The following is a 19,108-nucleotide window of genomic DNA, read 5'->3' on the forward strand; positions in this document are numbered from 1 at the left end:
AGGCTCCAGGGTGATTTACATTCAACAAAAGAAAGACAAAAGTCTAATATGCTTGTTCATCCTTCACCTTCATGCCAGGTAATCTAAAAATTATTCTTTGCTCTTTGGTGATTTCTTTTTCTTCCTGTTTACATTTTCTTTAAGTTACGGTCTTTTGGCAAGTTTATACTTCGGGAAGGGCTGATTGTGGAAAACAGGAAGTTTTGCCTTGGGGGAGAAATAAATATGCTTATAGAAGCATGTGACTAAAGATGTTGGAAATGGAGCTATTGGGTTGTGGCTGAATAATGAAGTGGAGTCATTTTAGCTGGCTGTGCTTTGACTGACTGGTCTGTTTCTTTGCATTTGTAGAAGGTTCCAAACAAGAAAGTATTCAGCAGTGGCTGGACTCTGGATTCTTGTAAGTGTTTCTTTGTGCCCTTACACATTTCTTTCACAAAGATCCACGGAAACACTGTGGGTGACCCTGCTGGGACAAGGTGTGACACGAACACCTTGAGATTTTCATTTTAACTGGGTGCTTGACGGATTACTCTATTATTGTAAAAATTATATGTTGGTTTAAAAGTACAAAATAGATTATTATCTCAGTCCCTGGCAGTTCATTGGTTTCTGAAAATCTTCTTGTAATAAAGCCTGACTGCATTTACTCTCATCTGTTTGATTAAAAAGCAAGTTAGTATAATTTATTTGTGCACATCGTCTGATTCACAGTACTTTGGTTTTTTATAGTGTCACTGTAAATGAAAACGTGCATCAAGTCACCAACAACGCAGGTAAGGCCCAGGAGCAGTTATGCTCAGTGGACCCAAGTAGATGTATTATCGTGTCTGTGCAAATAAATCTTCTCAAAATGAGCATTATCAGAGATTCCTAGAAATGGACCGAATCTCAAAAACCATCCAGCTCAGTCACTTTGTTTGATAAGTAAGACTGAGGCTCAGAAAAGATAGGATGTTACCCAGGAGCAGGCCTGGGGCTAGAAACCGGGACTCTTGCCGTATCCTTAGCTCAGACTCAAGCAGAAAACTCACGGGCTTCTCTGAAGACATTTTTCAAGGCTGTAATTATGAAAATGAAATTGTTTCATTTTTCCTCACCACTGTATTGTAGTTTTATTTCTAAAACTAGTTCCTTTCTATTCTTTGCTCTCAAAAATATATCCTCTCTTTCTAATTATGCATTTGTGCCCAAAAATAACAAATGACTGAATTCTATAGCAAACAGTACAAGTCTGTCTTTCTGAGGCAGAAAATGTATCACACTTGTTACATTGAGATTTGATAAGAGCATTATAAAAAGAAAAAGAAATATAATTACAATTCTCACAGTTTCCACCTTTATCAAATAAAATACTGTATTTCCTAGACTCTAAGCCCTCTTGATCATAAACATTGATCACATTTTAAGTTCCACACCAAAAGGAAAATAAAAAACAAAACAAAACAAAACACAAAAACCAGCCTTGGCAATTATAAATGAAAGGCAACATTGCCACATTCCAATTTCATAGATGTCAAAATGTGAAAAAAGTGTGTTTTAAAATTGATGAAATGCCACAAATAATGTAGGTAAAAATGACATAAATTAGGAGTTTAATGATTGGAGGAAAAAAATCATTAGTCTAATTGTTACTTACTTGGCTCATTTAAATTATTTCACTTTCTCTACTGCCTTTTAAATTAGGATTGACCAGTGTAAATTCAAGATTTTTTTTTTTACTTAAAAGAGTAGGTATATCATTGAAATTTTCTGATTTACCAAGGTCGTTTATTTATTTTTTTAATATAAAATTTCCATGATGCCCAAATCTATGGAGATGTTTGCCAATAAATTGAATTGAATTACCTCTGTTCCTAGTAGTTCAGACTCAAGGAAAGACAGGAACTTAAGAAATATAGCCAGCATTTTCTATCCCCCTGACATTTCATCTTTCCCAGGTCATGGTGGGAGGGAGGCCTGGCACCAGTTCTGGGGTTGTCAGTAATGATATTAAAAGCTTCACTTCCCAGAATTAAAGACCAATCATGGCCCTTCCTCCACTGAGTCAAGTCCATGGGCTGTAAAGGCACAGCCATGAGGTGAAGACCTGGAGGAAAGGAGGGATATCAGAACGGCTCTGAAATCAGCACTGCACACCTTCAGTTTGCCAGGTCCTTTGTCTTCAGCAAGTGTTCTAATAACAATGGAATAGCTTCTCACACATTTAATTGAGGCTTCACTTTCACAAGCCCCTTTCTCATCTATCATAGGTTAAAACTCAGTGGCCCGTGTGGTAGCAGGGCTGGTGTTCATGTGTGCTTTGCAGGTGAAGAATCTCGGGCTCAGAGTGGTCAAGTGCCATGATTTTGGGTCACCACTGGTCAGTGGAAGGTGGAGGAACTTTAGGCCCGACAATCTATTAGCCCCTCTGTGTACTGGTTTGAGTCACGATGAGATTGATACACACTGAATGTAGGGAAGCCAAGAGCCACACTGGGACGTGTGGAAACCAGAACAATACCGGAAACTGGGGACCTGAAGGTCGTGGGGAGTGTGGCAGGGAGAAAAACTGTGGTTTAGTGAGAAGGAACTGAAGAGGAGAAAGAAAAGCAATCACTACTGAAGGGGAAATCCTGTAAAAACTCATACAATCCTAGGATGATGTACAGTGATGCATCAGTCTCATAGGACAGCTGTAACAAATAACAAATGTGGTGGCTTAAAACAGAGATGCGTTCTCTCACAGTTCCGAAGGCTGGAAGTCAAATCAAGGAGTCAGCAAGGTCGTTCTCTCTCGGAAGCTTCTAGGCAAGAATCCTTCCTTGCCTCTTCCTAGCTTCATGTGGTCCCATCACTCTTAGCATTCCTAGGCTTCAGTTGCATCGTTCTATTCTCTGCCTCCATCTTCAAATGACTGCCTTTTCCCTGTGGGTCTTCTCTTCTTCTTATAAGGACACCAGCCATTGTATTTAGGATTTGGGACCCACACTTACTCCAGCATGACCTCACCTTTACTAATCATATCCTCAAAGACCCTACTTCCAAATAAAAGATACATTCTGAAGTGAAATTACAGATACAGAAATAAAATTTTGGTGTGATACTATTCAACCCACTAGAAGTGGAAATCAGTCTGAGGTTGGTTGCCCTCATTGATCACGTCTGAGACTTTATACATTGAAGCAGCAACAAGCTCCATCTTACAGGTGACCCAGTAGCTCCCATAGGAAGCAGTCTAGTGGGCCTCCAGGCCTGGGACTGTGCCCCAAATAAAATGGGGAGGCGGAATAGGCTTTGGTGGTCCTATTGCTGACTCTTCCTGAGTTCTCGGATGGCCAAGGTGGGGTCTTGGCCTTTTAAGGGGATTCTTTGGCTTTCATGCTGCTCTGCAGCTACCTAAAGTCTCATTTTTATGAAACTGAAATCTGACTGGTCCATTTTCCATGCTGTTCACTACCATTATGCGATGTAAAGCCCCTAACCCTTGGCACGTCAGCCTCTTCATCAGGAGAACTGGAAGGAGAACAAAATCAGTACATATTAAGGGCACACAGGCTAGTGCTTTACATATATTATCTCATTTACCTGAACCATCTTCAGAGGTAGGTATTATCATTATTAACTTTGACCACGAGGAAATTGAGGCTAAGAAAGGTAAGTCACTTGCCCAAAGTAGCCCAGTTAGCAGATAAGGGAGTTGAGATTTAAACTTGGAACTGTCTGACTGTACAGACATGTGGCCTCTCTAGAGGACCCTTGCAGGACACTTGGTCTTGTCCAAAATGTCCACTGAGACATTTAGAACACATCTAAAGATTCTTAAAATTTAGTCTCATCAAAAGCATCCACGAGCATGATTGGTCCACGCCAAATGGTCTTTGATATTTGGCCCTGTCGAAAAGGTCCATGCTTAGAAAACATCCCGGGGTTCAAACAGTCCATAACATTTAGTTATACTTTTGACTTACAGGATTAATGCATGAAAAATGAATACTGTTATGTTTTATTAGTCCAATAATGGTGTTGTGGCTGTACTGCCCATAATAACCCTTCTTGCTTTGGTAGCCTAGCTGGTCATGGCACATGGTGAGGTAGATGGGTCAGGGTTTAGAACTTGCAGAAGAGCAGGATTTATATTAACTATGCACGTTTTGGACAGAATCAAATATCAAGGTACTTGTGGCATGGACCAAATGTCTTCATGAACTTTGGACAGAACCAAATGTCTGCTAATCTAGAGGACTAGTATAATTTACTATCCGTGTTATTATTCATGGAACCCCCTGAGAGGAAAGCCCCCCATCAGCATCCCTGCTAGAAAACTCAAAGCCTGGACACTGGTATTTACTTCCCTCCCCAGGACTTCTGATTCTTGTGCACCAGCCTTCAGGGTCATGGCTCCGTCCTCTTGAATTTAAATGTTTTGAAGTGGGACAATACTATATAAATGTCAATCAAGTGCCTACGGAAATGCAAAATAGCCATGTCTGGATCCTTAAAAAGATATGTCAAATACTTTCTCTGGAGAACCAAAGAAGCCATTGTATCTCAATTCCAGGAATTTTAAACTTCAAGAAACTAAATTCTTAGAAATTTGACATGGCTGAGAAACGAATGCCTAGTAGTAGGAACATCCTCTGGTTATTGTATTCTATTCTCAGGCTCATTGGATTTCTGATTTCCATACATTTCAGCCTCAAAAGTAATAATAATACTGATTATAATTAGTAATTATATATCAAGTACCTGTTACATATATAAATATTATTGAAAAGTAGGCCTCAAACAAAACAGTGCAATGACAGTTGAATCTAATTAAATAATGAAGAAACAGAGACTCATAAAGTTAAGAAATTTGCTTAAAACTGCACAGCCAATCAGAGATGGAAACATGTTTGAACTCCAGTCTATCTGATTTTAAAGTTCAGCCTCTTTCTACCAGAAACTAGTGTGATGGCACACTAGAGTAATGATGGCACAGGTGTAAGTCCATGGTCATTAATTTTATCACTAGCTTTTCCTTCTTTCTGTAAGCCAAAGATGGCAGAAAAGGACCCTTCCTAAATTTAAGGTTTGGATGTTGAGGCATACTTCAAAACTTATTCCATTTAAACCTGAAGTACATAAAGAAGATTTTTAAAGTATTAATTACAAACAATTATGAAAGAAAAGGGTACAAAGGTATTATGAAATTGATCCCTAAGTAACTCCTGTTACTCAAATTTGCCTTAGGTCTCACCAGTCTGTGGGGGTACAAATTAAGTCACAAATTGGTGACACAGTCTATTGCAACACTTCCCCTAAAGTATTTTTGGGAGTCCACAGGGGATGCTCTCATGTTTTCATGAATGAGACAACTTTCACTATCACTGCTGCTACTCTACTAGCATCCCTTAGGTGTCACCATACAGACAATTCATGTTTCATCACTTCCTGACCATTGGTTCTTCCTCTGTTCCTCTGGATTTGTCTTCGAGTCCTTATGGTGCTATATTTCTTGCAGAATTTACAGAAATGTTCATTTCCATTATACTTCATGTAGGAATCTAGGGAGCATTACTGGTGCTCTGTGTCACACAAAACCCATGATGGAAATCATCTTTCAGCTTCTTCCTGCAGCCCATATCTCTCCCTAAGCCTTAGGCTTAGGATAGAGACCAAACTTGCTATCAACTCCTTTTCCTTGTGCGTAAGCACACAAAACTTCTGATAAAAGACAGGGCAGACTAGTGAGAGACCATCCTTTGTGAAGTACTTTAGTGAGTCTCTCACCAGTCTTCCCTATCTTCTGATAAACATTAGGGCATCTTAGCTGAGTAGTCTGATAGTCTTGTTTCTAAGTATCCCCAGATCATCATCTGCTTGGGGCACATGGATGACTTACAGGGAAGAGCCTCATGGATACCCTTCAATTTGTTTTTCCTTTCCAAGAATCACCACTACACTTAGTGGTCACCAACTGCACCAGCAAATGTGCTTGATTCTGAGTTTGGACTCAGAGCTACCTATAACCACAAACACAGTTGGACATGCAGAGCCTCTTTGGGGTCAGTCATGCTAAATGGACCATGGTCAGCTGCTGACTCATCCTTAACCTCAGATTCCATATTAAAGCTGTGCAAAAAAAAAAAAGCCTGGAGAGAGGAGCTGGTTTGTGGCACCCCCGTTCCCACCCCTGGAAAACAAATTAAACTGTTTCACTCTGACAGTGTGTCATCATAACGCTGCAAGGACAGACGCATACACCAAATGCATGTGTCAACATCAGGTTTATATAATGTGCCTTTGTTTAACAAGACGCCTGAGCATAACTTTGCGTGAAAACACTAGAACTCACTCCTCCAGCAGAAAGATGGTGCCTGTTAAAGATCTGCTTGCTGCCATTGATTACTTGATGGGTGGTTAATTTATTTTTCAGTTTTAATATTTAGCTATTTCTTCTCCAATCCCCAAGGCAATCCCTGACGAATAAACTTACCTCTTTCCAGGAAGAATTTATTAAACACAAGAGCTTATGAAATCAAATTCTGAATGTTGTAATCTCTATTATAAGAAAAGGTCAAGGTAAACGCAACTAAACATAATAGATGTTCCCTTAATGCTTATCAAAAGAAAACATTCAGAGCAAAGAACTGTGTTAGGTGGAGGGAAAAAAGATGCGTAATATATGGCCCCTGCTCTCAAAGATGCACTGACTTTGCAGGACCATTACAATCTGAATGTCACCTCTACTGATTTTCTAAAAGACACTCTAGTTTTATCCACTCTCATTCAATCCCTAGTTCTTTTTCTTCCTTCATCTAATTCCTCCAGTCTTAACAGTCTTTTCTGTTCCATTCACCTCTTGCCCTTTTTTTGAGTCCTGGCCCAAGTCCCATATTCTCTATAAGACCCTTCCTGACATCTGCGCCGAGAGACACAATCTCTCTTCTAAACATCAGTCACATTCCATTATGAGCTCTATCCATATGGCACTTGGTCTGTGCTGCCTCCAATTGTTAGGAGTTGATCGACCTCACTAACAACATTGTAAATGCCACTAAGGCAAGAATCCTCTCGAACACATCTGATTTCCCCAAAGCTAATCAACAAACAGATCTCAGTAAAACTGGTCCATAATGAAGATGATGTAAAGTCAGATTTGTAAATCTGCAAAGAAAAGGTGAGACTTGAGCTAGTCAATCACAGAGAGATACCGTTTTGAAAAAACAAAGAGGCGAAGCAAGACACAGTCACTTGGTGGAAGCAATGGGAGTTTGAACAAAAGCAGAGAATGAGAAGAAAATTATGTATGTGCAGGAAACGCCGTCAGACTAGAGAAACGGTTTCATGCTAAGGAGCCAAGGTAGAAATATTTCTGTTAAATAGGGTGTGTGACGTCAGGTTGTGAATGTCTCAGAATCCAGAAAGAGAGAATCACACTTGATGTCTTAGGGCAGGGGTGGCAAAGAAGTGTCATCTCGGGTTCCAGGCAAAGGATAGGTCATTGTAGCCAGGGTCTGTGTTGAGTAGGATTCTGAAGCCATGTTTTTTTGTTCACCTAGATAGAGGGTCACAGGTCGTACATGACAGCCGCCATAGGTGCCGCACTGTGGATTTGAAGATGGCCTGTTACACGTTTGCCATCTCTATTGTAGTGAGTTACGAATGGTTTCTGAGCAGAGAAACGACAGTCTCCAGTGTTTATCATGGCAAGGGGAGGAAGACACGTACCTTGGGAGGAAGCCATTGTAACCACAGGCTTGAAGTGAGTGTCAGCAGTGGGATGGAGAGGAGTCAGCGCATCTGGAAAATAAATAGATGTGTGAGTGAAGGGGAGCAAAGCATTACAATTGGCTTTCAGGCTTTGAGCGTGAGTGTCAGGGAGAATGAAAAGTCTCTGTTTTTGTAAGAATATAAACTAATAATTTGTCAAATGAGACAGACCCTGCCGACTGACTCTTCTAAGCGTCTTGGTCATGCAGGAGTTAATAATACAGAAAGCTGCAGAATGCTATTATTTTAGAGCCCTGTGAACATGTAATTTGATTAGTCTATTGGACGGTATTCCAAAGAACCAAATGTCTTCCATGAATCAGTCAGAAATGCTTAGGAAAACCGAAATAAAAACTGCTTTCTAAGCCAATAAAGGTGCTAATTAGTGCCTTCTGCATGTCTCACGACATCTTCTCCAGCAATACATTTTGCAGGGTTAAGTGTGGTGTCTGCTGCTTCAGATGGCAGGAGTCCACCTAACAGTAGGGAGGGTGGCTGGAGACTCAAGCCTCTAAAAGGGAATCAGAGCTGGCATTTTAACCCATGCAATGGGACGCATGGAGTAGAGCAGGGAACATTTTTATTGTTGCTTTAATTCTCTTCCAAATCAACTCTTACAAAACTTAGAAAGTAAAATCTGGTTTTTTTTTATTTTAATTTTAATGTTTTTCAATTACAGTTGACATTCAATATTATATTAGTTTCAAGTGTAGAGCATAGTGAGTGGTTAGACATTTATATAACTTATGGAGTGATCCCTCCAATAAGTCTGGTGCCATTTGGCACCATACATAGTTATTACAATATTACTGACTATATTCCCAGTGCTGTACTTTACACCCCCCGTGACTATTCCGTAACTACCAATTTGTACTTCTTAACCCCTTCACCTTTTTCACCCTGCCCCTCAACCCCCTTCCCTCTGGAAAACATCAAAATATTCTCTGTATCTGAGTTTGTTTCTGTCTTGGTTGTTCATTTATTTTATTTTTTAGATTCCACATATAAGTGAGATCATATGGTATTTGTCTTTCTCTCTCTGACTTATTTCACTTAGCATAATAGCCACTAGGTCCATTTATGTTGTTGCAAATGGCAAGATATCACTGTTTTTTATGGCCAAGTAATATCCCGTTGTATGTATGTACCTCCTCTTCTTTGTCCAGTTGTCTATTGGACACTTAGGTTGCATCCATATCTTGGCTATTGTAAATAATGCTGCAATGAACATGAGTAAAATCTAGTTTTAAAAACCTAGTAAGGGTATCTTGGAAGGCAAAAAATGGAGAAAATGTCAAAACCAAGCAACTAGAGAAGCAAGTGGGGAATTAAGGACGCTCTAACAAGCAGGGGGCTTCATGTGCAGGCCCATCTGTGAGGGTCCCCACTTCTACCTCTGGCAGCCTCAAGCCTGGTACCTGCAGAAGCTTGAGAAATCCAGGGTAACAGCAGCAATTTGTCCGTCCCATCATGGCATTCTCTAGGTGTCAAATTCTAGCTCTGATCAGAGGAAGCAGGCTCCAATGCTTCCAGGAGCCCGGCAGGTAACCGCTAATGAACCAAACAGGCAGGACAGAGAAAGTAAGAGAAGTGCAGAGTGCGTTGCCTCCAACAGATTGCCGCCCTGAACAGGGCCAGTGTTGCTAGATTTTCTGATGTTTAAGGAAATTCTAGGAACCCCACTTCCAGTGAGAACTGGAACACCAGCTTGGGCCTCTCGGTTCAGGCTCATTATTGAAAACAGGCAAAGAGAAGCAAGGACTTGACCCCGGCAAGCCCGTCCTTAAGCTCCAGGAAGTTTACCTTACAAATTGGCAAAGTGGAAAAAAAATAATAGAACCAAAAAACAAAAAAACAAACAAAAAAAACCTCCAAAAGGCAAGGAATAAGAATTTCACACTGCCCTGTGCAAGACTCTCAATAGCCTGGGTCTAAGCATTGGACAGGCCAATCACTACTTCTGAGATAATCAAGACGTGAACCCACAATAACACTGAACTGCCGCCCCCTTAGTCTCCCAGGACCCAGGGAACCCGGAAATGTGAAAAATACATCGAGCATTGAACTAAATTCATTTTTAATAATTTTATTACAATTTTGAAACCAAGCTTATCTTGTGAATTTGAAAAAAATTTATATTGATTTTCCCTGGCTTGGTTTTCTCCAAAATCTAAGCTTGGCAGCAGAGAAGGCTATATGTCTGAATGCATTAGATGGAGACAGACATTTGTGTCATTTTAAACAAGATCAAGAAGAAAGCGTATAAGGAGTCTCACAAAGGATATCAAAGCTGTATCTGTACATCAGTGATGGTGGGATTCAGGTGAGGGGGTTCAAATACTCCAACCATCCCCTAATTGTCAGTGATGGCTGGGCCTTATGGGGGGCAGGGAGGGTTGCTATAAGATGGAAGGCAAGAAAACCATTTCCTCAGCTGGTGTTAACATTGTGTAAGGCTTTCATAAGTATCATCCAACCAGAAAACCGCCCCCTTTGTGACCTAACTGGGTCTCTTTTGTACATTCCCTGAAAAACATGCTGCCTTTAGGGGCTTCTTTTTCTCTTTGGGGGTTCCCCTTGGTTTCCTGGCAACCAGATAGCTCCTGAGCATCGGTGGCAGGGCTGTGGGCTGTGGTCCATGGAGTGAGCCCACCAGATCTGTGTGGGCACTAGAATCCCACAAAGATGCCCTGGGTGAAAGCTTACACATTTTTCTGGATGACTACATTTTCTTCATGGCTAGGGTTTTTGAAAACGCAACAAGGCTGAGCTAACTCTTCTCATCAATATCTGAAAATGGATCATTTCCTCTCTGACAGCTTGAGCAATTCACTGTGGCCACAGTACCAGAACCCTGGCCTGGATCTACACGTTCATCCACATGTTCTAGGAAATCCAGAGCAATAGCAGATAAGGAGGAAAGACTGAGGTGGTGACAAGGGTGGCGGTCCTGGCAGAACATGCAGCCGAAAGCCCCAGAACCACGAAATGCTTCAGGAGAGAGGAAGCGCTCAGAAATGCCAGCATTCTCTGAAAGAGCTAACCAGGCACAAATGGAGCCTGCCTTTGTAAGAAATAGGAAAAAAAGATTGCTTAAAATGATAAATATTTGTTTTACTTTCCATTCTGGGCAACTTATTTTAATTTATTATGGCATCAAGTCATTACAATATGACGGTCAAAAATTACACTGTGCTTGCATCCATAACATGGTTAATAAAGTGACAAATAGACTTTTTCTCATGTGACAACTTTAATCAATTGGCAGTGGCTTTATGGTTTGAGAAGCTCTGAGACTGAGTTGAGTTCAGTGAGTGAGAGTGCTGCAGTGGATTAGTAATGCCTGCCTAGGTGGGAGATTTGGTACTAAACAAATGATATTTTTCAAACTTGGAATATTTTTCAGGATTCGGTCTTTCCTGAATCTTAGAGGTGCCTCACAGTGTGAAGGAAGAGCTAAGTGGGAGAACAGCTCCCTTTTTATCTATTTAATCTATTAGAACTTTGCAAAATAATTTCTCTGCTAAAACCCAAAGTTTTAAAACCACTGACATATGGGCAAAAAAGACTGGAGTTTTGGTTCTAACTTCATTTCAAACTTGATACGTAGGTTTGAGTCAGATATTTTAACTTACATGATATTTGTCACCAGATGTCACATAGGACATTTGAGAAATGTCACATTTGTGTCATAATAATGATCATTTGCCTAATATTCCATCATTGGCAGTGGCTCCCCAGAATGTTTTATGAAACAGTTATGTATTTTCTTCAAGTTAGCGTTTTGTAAAGTTTAGATATGTACCCTGAAATTACTGTTTTTCCTCAAAAGCTCACTCATTAAGCTTATTCTAAACAAAGGATTACAAATAAGCTTCATCTTATTCAATCAGTTATTAGTGGCTTTCCTGATGATTTTGAGAGCCAATCTAGGTTCTGTGAGAAAGTGATGTAATTGATTAGTGATGTCTGCTATGAGAGTGGATTGGAAGTGGTAGCACAGAGGCCATTTATATCTCAACTCTATTTTTAAACCTTTATCATAGACTCATGTTTTTTACCCTGTATAACTGTTGTGGTGACAGGGTTCCATTTGTTTTGTAGGGCAGACATTTACTGTATCTGTACTCCCACCACCTCTTTAAATTGTAGCTGTGTATTCTGGATTTAGATAAGAGCCCAGTAATATAACCCTAGTAGTGTACCTCAGTAATATACCTCTGGTCTTTACCTTTCTAGATCAGCATTCCTTTTCCGTTTAGCAGGGACACTGAGCCTTTGAAATAACAGTGACATCAATAGGTATTCCTATGTCCACTAAAAAAATCTGGCATCCAGAGAGAAGTGTACAGATACTTTGAGATCTAGTCACAGACCCTTTCCCAACAAGAACTTTGGCTCCAGACTGAAGGGGGCCTTTATTATTTTCAGCCTTCTTTTGTACGTTTCAATCATTCAGGTTTGTTTTTCCAAAATTTCTCCCAACCTGTATTCTTTTTCTTATGGTGAAAAACTTATATTTTCCTAGAAGTGCAGGATGAAAACTCATCCCGGTTTTATGCCTGTCACACGTTTGCGCCTAGGAGAGCCACAAATGAAAAGACTAGTGAACCTTCTGAGGAACGTGCCCATGTTCTGGACACTTCTTTCTGCAGATGTGTGTGCAATGTTATGTCACGACATGGGTTCTGGATACCGCAATGGCCCCTGAATGGGCCTCTGTGACATTCAATATTTAGCTCTTCTATTCTGGCCTCAGTACCACTCACCAGGCAAATGGACTTTTAGCATTATCTGTCTCACATTTACTTGTTTGCTCAAAAACCTTTTATGGTTTTCCATGTCCTCACACATACATATAAACTCTTCTTTCTGGCTTTCAAATAAGCTATGAGACATTCTGCTGGCATGATGGCATTTTGAAAAGAAACAACAGCATCCAACAAAAATAAACTGTGGCGTCCCACGGGCCATGGGAAATTTATTTAATCTCCCTGAGCTTCAGTTTGCCTCTCTATTAAGTGGGGATTGACAATACCCATTTCATGGATTTGTTGTGAGAATTAAAAGAGATTGTGCATGCAACAGGCTTTAGCACATTGCCTCCCACAAAACTGATGCACAATAAATAGTAACCATTATTGCTATAATCAATAATAAAGGTAACGATAATGGATTGGCTACTTTTGAATGTGTGGTCATGGGCTCATTACTCAACTTCCGTTGAGTCTCATTTTTTCGTGTCTGAAAAATAAGAATAGGTCCTAAATTATAAGGTTGTCATAAGGATTAGATGATACACATGAATGGAAGATGTTAAATAAACGCTGATCCTTCATGTATTCTTCTCGCCTGTCCCCTTGCTTCTCATCCTATGTACCATGAGAGAGAATTCCAAAATGCCCTCTGATAATGATGGGACCAGCCCTGTCACTGTGTTTGGCACTGGCTAGAAACACTCTTCTTTCATGGTAACACCTCTTTTCCAACCATTCAATTCTCCTCATTCTTAAACAACCAAGACAAGTGCTGCTCTCTCCATGAAACCTTTGCTGACTGCCTCATTGGCCACTGGCTTCCCTTTTCACTGAGCAAATACCCCACTTCTTCAAGTGCGTGTCTCATACTTTAGCCATTAATTGCATTCTGTCTTGTTCCCTACCAAGACGCCTTGTATCACAGGCCAACACAATCCTCAGCTGTGGCAGGTAATCCCATGTGGGCTCATTTAAAGGGGGGGAAATCTTCCATGAGAGAAAAGGGCATTAATTTCCTCCCCTGCCCCCTTTTTTTGTTGCAGTTTTTGTGCATGAGCAAGGAACGGTTCAAATGACTGTGCAGGACTACAAGAGGTAGGTGGCAGAATCAGTGTCAGTTCGCTTTGATATTTCACAGCCACATCTTCCACAAACGAAATGGAAGTGAGCAGCTGTCCTAATGAGGATGTGGATCTTGGGATCTTGTCACTGGTTAGGCCTCCATGCCCACAACGTTTTCACTAGCCCTGAGAGAAATAAGAGTTTCTTTAAATATCATAAAGGAGTTAGCAAATTAAATCAACAAATGCTGACTCGGGATGGGAGGGTGGGATTTAATTAAACCTATGCATACATGGCATTCTACCATAATTCAACTGTTTGTAAGGACCTGTTCATAAGACAGTTACATCCATATTTTAACCATCGTGCCATTTGTTGGAAAATAATACATGTAATTTTCAATGTCAGGTAGAGCGTAGCAATTGTCTCTTACTTTGAGGACAGACTAGGTCTCAGAATGGCCCCACAGAGCAGCATTCACGACACCTGAGAACTTAATAGAACTGCCGATTTCCGAGCCCCACCCCAGACACCAGGAATCAGCCAATTCTGGAGGTTGGGTTCAAAAGTCAGTGATTCTGCACGGCCTTGGGATGGTGCCGAGGCATACTCTAGTTTGAGAACCGCTGAAGTAGACCGTGAGCTTTTTGAGGCTGGGAATCCTGCTTCTCATGCTTCAGGGTAATTCCGGCTAATTGAAAACCAAATATTCATTCAATACTGTACCTGTCCGACTCCTACCAACTCACCCTGGAAGTGCTGCTTTGTCATAGCTTTTCCTCCTTAACCGAGTAGTTGGTTTTTGCTGCTCACAGAATCACAGAGCCATAAGGGACCACAGAAATCTCTCAGGCAACGATCTCATTTTGTTGAAGAGGAAAATGAGAGCCAAGGTCTGTGACCCTCTAGGGCTCCTGTAGCTTGGTTAGAACCACGATGACCTATGGTTTCTCCTAGATCCTACGCTAGCGCAATTTTGGATAGCTCTGCTTACATTACAAAACAAGGTGTCACCCTCAAATGCTGAGTGAAGCAGAAATGATGGCAGGCCTACTACAAACTGAAAGGAAGCAATAAATGAAATGCTATCTTCTGCCTGTGTTCAAGGCTCCCAGAGCCAAGTGTCATTTATTTATTTACTTACTTGTTTTTCAATTACAGTTGATAGTCAATATCATATTAGTTTTAAGTGTACAGCATAGTGGTTTGACATTTATATGACTTAGAATGTGACCCCCACCCCCAGTAAGTCTAGTACCCATCTGACACTATATGTAGTTATTACAATATTGTTGACTATATTCCCTAATCTGTACTTTACATCCCTGTGACTGTTTTGTAACTACCAATTTGTACTTCTTAACCCACCCCCTTTTCACCCAACCCCCCAACCCCCCTCCCATCTGGCAACCATCAGTTTGTTCTCCATCTAATTTAAAACAGAGGGTTTATTATTCAGAAACACGCACTTTCTTGGCCTTGATACAGAGAGCAATTGAATAAAGAGGCAGGGCCCAGCTATTCTTACTAATGGTGGACAGAGCTAAGGCCAATTCAGCTGCCCACGTAGAATAACTTGGTCTTGTTGGGAAAACTGATATCGACACTGTATTCTTTGATAAATGCCAGCTTTGTGCCAACTGGCTGTTATACTTGATGAGGCCAGATGCAGCTATGTTATAGCTGAACTGTATAAAAATGAACTATATTATAACAGGGTCCCATTCTGTTTGGAAAAGCTTTCAAATGACTTGCAAAGCAGGCGTAGAGTGACACTGCTCTTTGCAGCCGTCAAGGAGTTTCTTGCTGTTGGGTCTGGTTAGTCACACAACCTGGTGACAGCACTTAGAGGCTGTTAACCATATGATCTGAAACCTTTCACCATGATGAGAATTAATGCAGCCACTTCAGGGGCTGCCCCTGTCCCTCTTTCATCCCATAATTTGAACTTCTTTCTGAAAGTCAGTGCCTAGCACAAAGATGTGTTCCTGCAAGGTTCCCCAATGATTTGCCATCTGTCAAAAGCGAGACATTCTGTCACCTTCATAATGAGCACTAGCAGGCACCTAACACTTAAATTCTCACACCTTCTGTGACACACACTCCTGAAAAGAGGATCAGCGCCTCTGCTGTATGCTCTCCCTTCTTCAAAGGTGTGGCCGTTATGGGATGGTTAGGAATGAAGAGGAAATGCAAATGTTTACTCTGGAAAGGCAGGATGCACAATGACCTCCCAGGGGACCATCTAAATTGACACATCTCGTCCTTGGTATCCCCCCACTTCCCCCACTGCAGGTCTCTGCACCAGGTTTCAGAAACTCATATCCTATCCAGAGGGACCAGTTTCAACTCTTGCCATTCTGCTGGAAGTGTGCCACAAAGGTATGTGACTTCCAGGCACTTCGCACCCAGGAAAATCATTCCATGCAACAGTGGAGTTCATGAAATCATAAGCAGGCACTTGAGAAATCTGTGTTGAATGGATGGATGAGAGAAAGAATACAAGATATCTAAACTCCAACTTGCAAGAATAGTGTAAAAGAGTCAGTGAAATTGGAAACAGGCTAAATATCTGTCAGTGGGGAAATGGCCAAATAAATTATTGGCTCCTCACTTTACGGAATTATATACAGTGACGGAAGGAATAGAAACACACACACACACACACACACACACACACACACACACACACACTCACTTTTGATCTTCTAGTCATATTTTTAGGGAACGAAACAAGATGCTGAAAGATACATAAAATATGTTATTATTTACAAAGCAAACGTGAAACCTATAGAGCATGTATGTAACTACCTAGAAAAATGTCTGTAAGGATACATATAAATTTAGCAGGAAGGGAGTTAGAATTGGTGGGGGTAATGGCCAAGGGGAGAGAGAGCCTATATAATATAATTTTTTAACAAGGTGAGTGTATTTTATGTTACGATGACTAGAAAAAATGGCTTTTGGTTAAGTGAACTGTTAATGGGTACAATATTCACATTTCCTTGCAAAATTAAATATAACTGAAAAATAGTTACTGGTACTGAAAATATGTTTAATGATGAATCAGTCAATCATCACATCCTTGGCCGTGAGACTGTGAGCCTGCGGAAGGCAGGAGCACATCTTCGTTCCGTTTTGTGCCTTGGGTGCTAGCATGACGCATGTTCAATAAATATTGTATAAATGGGTAGGATGCAAATTTGTACAACGAGGTCAATAAGACAACAGATTAAATCTTTCATGATTTGAACTGCTTTTATATTAAAGTATCAAGTGATTGGCACCCCAGCTCTCTAGTTCTTTTCAGTGATAAAGACTTCCAAGCCCAGCCAGTTAGGCCTCTAATAAAGACTCATGGCTGATCTTTTCTTCCTCCAACAAATCAGCAACACACCAGATCCCTATGTCACATTAGAAAGTGACAAAGGGATGGTGGGTGGTGTCTGGTCAGTGGACCTGCCCAGTGAGACTATAGGTGGCTGTTGTTTAATGTATGAATGGCTAAATAAATGAATTGCAATTAATCCAATTTAAATGGTGGCGTTATAAAAGTGAAATTATCCAAACTATCTCAGATAAGCTCCTTATTGCCGCATGTGAAGTAAGGGCCAACAAAAGAACCGAGCAAACCTAGAAAAACCTCATCAAATGTTCTGATTCCCGTTGAGTCCATGAGTTCTACAAGGTCAAAATAGCACAGTCCCCGAGGAGAAGTCCAGTAGTTGGGAAGTGAGCTGATATACATAAATGTAATTTATCATTTTAAGTGCCAGAGCTGAATAACTGAAGGTTATCGTTTTAAGTGCCAAAGCTAAGTAAAACATTTTGATGAAAGCACTTCTTATTTCTGAGCCAAGTTCATAAATATACAGAACACACTTTAACCCTACCTAAGGACTTACAAATCATTGTTTGTAAACATCAGTCCTTGTAGTCTGCATATCCTCAACAAGTTTGTGTAGCTGAGGTTCCCTGGACTGATACTCTTTAAAAATATTCTTCTTTGAGTCTACTGTTGTTTGTTTTTTTGTTTTTCTGTTTTATATTGCTGTCAACTACCCTTTCATTGTGGTTTTCAGTATACTGCCCCTGGCTTCTGTCCACAGTCTCCTTGCCCTATTTAATTTAACATTTGCTTGTTGTGCAACGGCAAGCCAGGGAAGTCAAGTCATTGGTATTGCGTGTGAGGTACCGGCAAGCAGTCACTGAGTGGGGGTGATGGACTGTCCTTCAGGTAAGTGTATCTGAGCTCTAGGAAACATGACATCTGTTTGTCTATTCAGATTCCTCTTTCACTCAATTTCTGGAACATTGGGTGGTTGAGGTGACTACGAAAAAATTGGCCATTGGTTAAGTGAACTGTTACTGGATAAAGATGTTCACATCTTTTTTTACCGCAGCATTCCTGAATGGCTAGAATTTTGGGAAGAAGATCCAGTGGAGTTTCTCTTGGATCTGGGGTTTGGTGCTAATGAGCCAGATACCTGCACGCAAATCCCAGCCAGATTCCTGGGCTGTGACTCAGCAGCCAGAGGAATCAATACCCATGTTTTCCTTGAAGCTCAAAAGCAGCGAATGGACATTGAGAACCCTAACTTGTGTGGTAAGTGAGGACCACGTGACATACAAATTTTAGCAACGGCGATTGTTCCGCTCGCTGCCCCATGCAATAAAAGCCATTACTATGCACTGGCTTTTGAGTAAAGAAAAAGCTTATCGAGAGGTCAACTGGCAAGGGGACAAAAGGCAGAGTGCAAATCTGTCTCCCCATCCAGGGTTTGAAGCAAGATATAAGGGCTTGAGGGGAACAGGCTGGTATGTGAAAGCATTGGCAGGGGCACTTCAATTGGGGCTTTGGAACTTGGCCATTTATGGTGAGAAATGGTAAGAGGCTTCACACCCAACCTTCCTGGACAACGGGCTCCAGCATTCAGGTTCCAGTGTCACCTGGGCTTTGGTTCCGTGGGGTGGAGAGACTGTGGTTCCAGGTGTTATTGGAGGTCATAGTTCTCTCCTCAGCACATGCTTTGGTCACATGACTTATTATTTTGTTCTGTTGTCTCTGAAAAACAACTCAGTGTCTTGTTAGAAACAGCATAAGGCCAGTTTGAGCTGGTTCTGCAGTGACACATTGAGTGGGGAGATGAGCCCCAGTGTTAGGAGGGATGGTCTAAGGTGTGTGGAGTAGAATCAACCCCTGTGTCACAGTGGCTTAAAATGGAAGAGTTGATATCTTGATCACTCTACATGTCCACTGCCAGTTGGTACATCTGTTTGGGGGAAGGGATATCTGCCCCATGCTGTCCTCATTCATGAACTTGGCCCCATCACCTGGGACATCACTGGTTGCAATGACAGAGAAGAGGTGGAAATGGAGAACCATGCTTGACTCTTACCTCCTTCTGCTCAGAATTTTCACATGTCAGGTACGCTCAGGTTTCATTGTCCAAAATAAGTCACATGATCACACTTAACTCCAAAGCAGAGAGAATAAGCTATCCCACCATAGTCCCAGAAGGAAGAAAGCTGTCAATACTGGTGAACAACAC

General features: G+C 41.1%; 1 protein-coding gene across 1 annotated transcript in view; it reads left to right on the top strand.

The window, feature by feature from the left end:
- ITPRID1 (ITPR interacting domain containing 1) overlaps positions 1–19,108 on the top strand; it is a 113,397-nt gene that overhangs the window by 24,883 nt on the left and 69,406 nt on the right. The window contains exons 3-7 of the mRNA XM_019639882.1: positions 352–400; positions 733–776; positions 13,538–13,589; positions 15,852–15,938; positions 17,960–18,162. Coding sequence (XP_019495427.1) covers positions 352–400; positions 733–776; positions 13,538–13,589; positions 15,852–15,938; positions 17,960–18,162 — 435 coding nt within the window. The remainder of the gene's footprint in view (positions 1–351; positions 401–732; positions 777–13,537; positions 13,590–15,851; positions 15,939–17,959; positions 18,163–19,108) is intronic.

Source organism: Hipposideros armiger, unplaced genomic scaffold, assembly GCF_001890085.2.
Source record: "Hipposideros armiger isolate ML-2016 unplaced genomic scaffold, ASM189008v1 scaffold_47, whole genome shotgun sequence".
In the NCBI taxonomy this organism is placed as follows: domain Eukaryota; kingdom Metazoa; phylum Chordata; class Mammalia; order Chiroptera; family Hipposideridae; genus Hipposideros; species Hipposideros armiger.